Source organism: Tupaia chinensis, unplaced genomic scaffold (genome assembly GCF_000334495.1).
Source record: "Tupaia chinensis unplaced genomic scaffold, TupChi_1.0 Scaffold000637_1, whole genome shotgun sequence".
Lineage (NCBI taxonomy): Eukaryota > Metazoa > Chordata > Mammalia > Scandentia > Tupaiidae > Tupaia > Tupaia belangeri.
In genome coordinates, this window is record NW_006160158.1 from 8249 (window position 1) to 13484 (window position 5236).

At 36.8% G+C, this 5236-nt stretch overlaps 1 protein-coding gene across 1 annotated transcript; it reads right to left on the reverse strand.

Moving 5' to 3' along the window:
• Positions 1-3285: 3285 nt before the first annotated feature.
• Positions 3286-4218, reverse strand: LOC102501755 (olfactory receptor 2A5). The gene has a single exon (XM_027776177.1). It carries the CDS (start codon positions 4216-4218, stop codon positions 3286-3288), a length of 933 nt encoding a protein of 310 aa, XP_027631978.1.
• Positions 4219-5236: the final 1018 nt, after the last annotated feature.

Consider the following 5236-nt stretch of genomic DNA (forward strand, 5'->3'; position numbering starts at 1 on the left):
TAAGTCCGTTCTCTATCTCTGGTCTAGGGAACCCTGAGGCAGTCTAATGTATTGATGTGGTCAAAATTTATTTTTGTAAGATGTCAGATAGTATACTTTTTAATTCTTACTCTCTCAAGAGGATACACAGGAATTTTCCAAGGTAACATGACATGATACTTGGAGAGCACGGATGCAGAAGAAAGTACTAAAATCTAGATGTCTTCTAAGACAGACATTTAAGAATTTCAGTGAAATGTACAACAATGCTACCCTTTCTTTTTCTAGTTTTAGAAAAGATGGTTAATTTAAATATGCTACATAGTCTATTTTGACTCCTAAAATGACAAATAGTAACACAAATTGAAGCAAAATCTATTTTCATCCTCTGGGATATTTAGATTTAAATAGTTCTTAAGGGACTATCAGTCAGCGGAATGGCTCTGTCGCTGGACTTCCATGTAGTCTCCTGCAGTTCTACTTCTGGACCTGGTGGCTTAAACTCACACTGGGAACATGTGGCTGCATGCCCAAGATCCTAAGAAGAGAATGGAGGAGAAGGGATTGCAGCATGGTCATCCTCTCTGGGGAATGATTTCTGTCTCTCTGTCTCTCTCTGTCTTTCTGGTGAGGGCACGTGCCCAATAGCAAACAAACAAACAAACAAACAAACAAACAAACAAAAAACAAACAAACCTCTCTGAAAAATAAAAATAGTTCTTGAAAACAAAGTGTTAATGGAAACATCGCCTTAAATTTAGTGTCAATAATCTTGCAAGGGCCAAAGCTATAGCCAAAAGATATTTCTCTGATTTCAAAGTGTGGTAACATTCTATGACTGCTGTCCCCAATTGTCACAAATGCAGCTGCCTGAGCAACATGGTGATTGTTATCTTCAACTTTTTGCGAGTCTAACTCCTGGGACAGGTCATCTGGATTCTCTGCACAAGTCCCAGGGGAAGTTTTCCTTTGTTTGAGAACCCTACTGTGAAGCCTGGAGTCTTCTACTTTTAGCAGCTCTTGAGTGAATTATGTTCCTTGCGTTTGGAGGGCTGAGTTCTCAGTATTTGTCACGACTATTGTTCTTGACTCTTACTGCCACTATGTGTTCTTGGCCCCTCAATTTTCAAATGGCAATAGTGCGTTAAGTTCTCCACACATTTCTATGTTCTGACAACATTTAACTGCAATAAAATATAAATCATAAAATTTATTGTTTTAACCATTTTAATGTACATTCAGTGGCAATAATTACATCACAGTATCGAACAGTGATCACCACTGGTAATTTCAATAATGTTCAACCAAACATAGACTTGGTAACCATAAGAAAACAATTCTTTTTTTTTCTGTAATTTTGATGAAATTCAGTGTATCTGAGTTTTGTTACCTGTGAAAGGGAATGAAATATTACTTCTTGGAATCTAACTTCAAAAGGTGTGAAACAGTCCATAAAACTACAAAGATGTTCTTACCCTTCATAAAAAAGGAAGTATAAGTGTAAAAACTAAAAAAATTATAACTAAATTCCTTAACTTAAAAAGAAGAAGAAATGAGTGATTTATGTACCTAATGACTGTAGGCACTACCTTTATTGGTTTTATTGTCATTTACCAAGGTTCGTTGCTCAATTTTTTTTTAAATTTTTAAAAAATTTTTTATTATCACCATAATCTTCTTTATATTGCATTGGATTACATATAACTTTACAGTGTATTACATTGCTTTTTTAAAAGGAAATGCCATGCAAGTCAGTCAGTACAAAGACATTAAGCTCCCCGCTTCAACATTCGATATCTTTTCTATGTTTTCCCCAATCATTATTATTATTATTATAATTATTTTTTAAAACAGTCAATCGCTATTTCTCATTTTGCTTGTAAAAATACTTTGCCCATCATGAAATACTTCTCAGACCAACATAGCCTGGCTTACTTCACTCAGCAATAGATCCTCCATATCTGACCACTTTCTATCAAATTCCAGGGTCTTGTTATTTTTTATGGCTGAGTAGTATTCCATAGAGTATATATACCACACTTTTCCTATCCATTCATCAGTTTGTGGACATTTAGGTTGTTTCCATGTCAAGGCAATTGTGAATAATGCTGCAATAAACATTGATGCATTGCTCAATTTTGATGTACAAATGGTGAGAATTTTTTGATGGCAAGAGAGGTAGATGATGCAGGTTAAGTGAGAGCTGTCCCATAACTCTGGTGTCAGAGCTTTGTTCTTTTTTTGGGGAGAGGTTTTTGCTATAGGGCGTGTGCACTCGCCAGACAGACAGAGAGAGACATAGAGACAGAAAGCGAGAAATCACCCCCCAGGGGGGATGGCCACGCTGCAATCCCTTGTACTCCATTCTCCTCACGGGATCTTGGGCACGCACACACACACGCCCATCGTGAGTTTTAAGCCACCGGATCAGGGACGCAAACCGAGGTCGACTACGTGGGAGTCCAGCGACATAGCCATTATGCTAACTGCTGGTCCCTGGTGTCAGAGCTTTTAAACTAAAGACAAATTAGTTCAGACATTCAAAATGTTAACAGGAAAAATCTCTTCCAGCGCCTGTACAGGTGACTAATCTTGCCTATTATGAATGTTTTTCACTTACTTGTAAGTACAGAGTAAGAGCAAAGCTTCAACATCTGCCTCTGAGAATATTGAAACATTTTCGAATGAATTCCATTTACTTAGTCATATTAAATTGCTTAAAATATACTTTAGACTACTTTAAATATTATCTATTAGGTGTAGATAAAATTTTCACAATTTTTTTCCCTTAACTCCTTCCTGAATTATTCCACTAGGAAATTAGAGTTTCTAAGTCATTGATTTCATTTTCCTCACCATCAGTGAGATATAGGCACAGAATTCTGCCCTCTTTCTAAGTTGTGGTACCCTTGGGAGTTTTCTCTTTTGATATGAATTTGAATCTCCCATTTTCGGCTGCTGCAGTTGATGTTGGAGTCACATATGTCAGAGCTGACATGCCAGAGTGATGCGCTGATATCACTGCTGATATTGAAGACATTCTATTTTCTTATGTCCATATTTTTGATGCTAAAATCGATGTCATTACAAAACATATGAAGTATTCTAATGCAGCTCTCCTTGTTCTTACAGGGCTACAGTGTAATAGCAGATGCATACTCATAAAAAGGCTTCTCACTTTTAGGGCTAGAATTTAGACATTTATTATTAAATCAAGTCTCTTTTGGACTTTTTGAGATATTTATTGCATAAGGAAATCACAGCTCATAAGGAGAAAAGTTCACAGAACCAAGATGCTGCCCTCCTTCACGTGGCTCTCTTCTGCCCCAGTGCCCTGTAGAAGGCACCCTTCACCTGAGCGTTCCTCAGACTGTAAATGAGGGGGTTCAGCAATGGATTGAAGAGGCAGTAAAACAGGGTTAGAATTTTCTGTGGTTCTTGCTGTTGACTGTCATCTGGGACCAAGTACATCAGCATAGCTATACCAAAGTACAGTCCAACCACACAGAGGTGGGAAGAGCAAGTAGAAAATGCCTTTTTGCGACCCTCCTTTGACTTGATTTTCAGGATATTCCTGAGGATGCATGTGTAGGAGATGAGCATCAAGGAAAGGGGCACAATTAAAAAAAACACACTACAGGCAAAGACAATAAATGTATTGACCCAGGTGTCAGCACAGGCCAGTTTGAGCACATCTAAGATGTCACAGAGGAAGTGGTTTAAACCCTGGGGTCCACAGAAAGGCAGCCTTAGAAGAAGAATTATATTTATGATTACCACAGAAAATCCACATACCCATGAAATGACAGCAAGGACTGTGCACCTTTTCCAGTTCATGATGATGATGTACTGGAGAGGGTGGCAGATGGCCACATACCTGTCATAGGACATCACCATCAATATCATGCATTCTGTACAGGCAACAGTCAAACACAAAGTTATCTGTGCAAGGCATGAGATAAAGGAGATAGTTCTTTTGTGTTGCACTAGGTTTCTCAGAGTATGGGGTACACTGCCGGTAGCATAGGATATGTCAATGATGGCCAGGTGTGAGAGGAAGAAGTACATGGGGGTGTGCAATTGAGGATCTGACCAAATGAGTCCTAGGATGATGCCGTTTGCCAGCAGACCAAAGAAGTATAAGAGGGAGAAGACCCAGAAGAGAAGAAGTTCCATCTCTGAACTGAGCTGGAATCCCACCAGGATAAATTCGGTGACCCATGATTGGTTGGTTTTCATTTCTTAATGATGATTAGTCAAGGATTGAAGAGTGATGTAAAGTCAGTACTGAATAATCAATGAAAATTGGAGTTATTTATCTCAAAATATTATGAGAGGAATCTTGTACACTTGTATTCAGTTTATGGACTCTTTTTTTTCTTATTCTAAATTTTTATTTTGAAGAATTGAAGCTTTCAGATATGTATCAATGGTTATCAATAGTATTCTCAAATATACTTCGCACATGTTCAATGACCATATTTTTTGTATTTTCTTATCATTATTTTTATCTGAATAAATTTGTCTGATTATTAATTCTTTCTGAGGACTTCAGACTAATGGAAATTCATAATGTGATCATTGTTAATTTGTAAGTATCATTTTTCATTATTTACTCTTTTTTATATTTTCATTACATGATTAATTAAAATAAATATGAGACAATGCTTTTGTCCATTTTTAATTTATAATCATATTCTGTCATCTATATTTTCTAAATAAAATATTTCTCTGCACTGTCCTTTACACTTGCATTATTTTATTGCATATGTTTTAAATTTGCGTATCTTACTCCAGTTAGGATCTTTACCACATAATGCTGTAATGATTTAATTATATTATTGTATTTTCATGTTTTTTTACTTAAATCTTTATAGTAAATACAGACAATGGATGTTCACTAATATCTCTCTCTCCCTTTCTCTGTATGATTATTATTACTGCTCTCACCGTTGTCATCATTTTCTACCTATCAAGAAAGAAAACAAACAAAAAATCAAGACATATCATTCCTGTAGGAAAATACACAATAAAAACTAGTCTCTGGGCCATCAGATGGCAAAGTGGTTACATCGCTCAATTCCCAAATGACCGACTGTGTGGTTTGAAACTCACACCTGGCACGAGTGCATACAAGCCCCAGATCCCAGGAAGGGAGTGGAAGAGAAGGGATTGTGGGGTCACAATTGCTCCCTTTCTCTCTCCAGCAAGTTCACATGCCCTAAGACTAAAACTTCTTTATATATAAAGAAGTTAT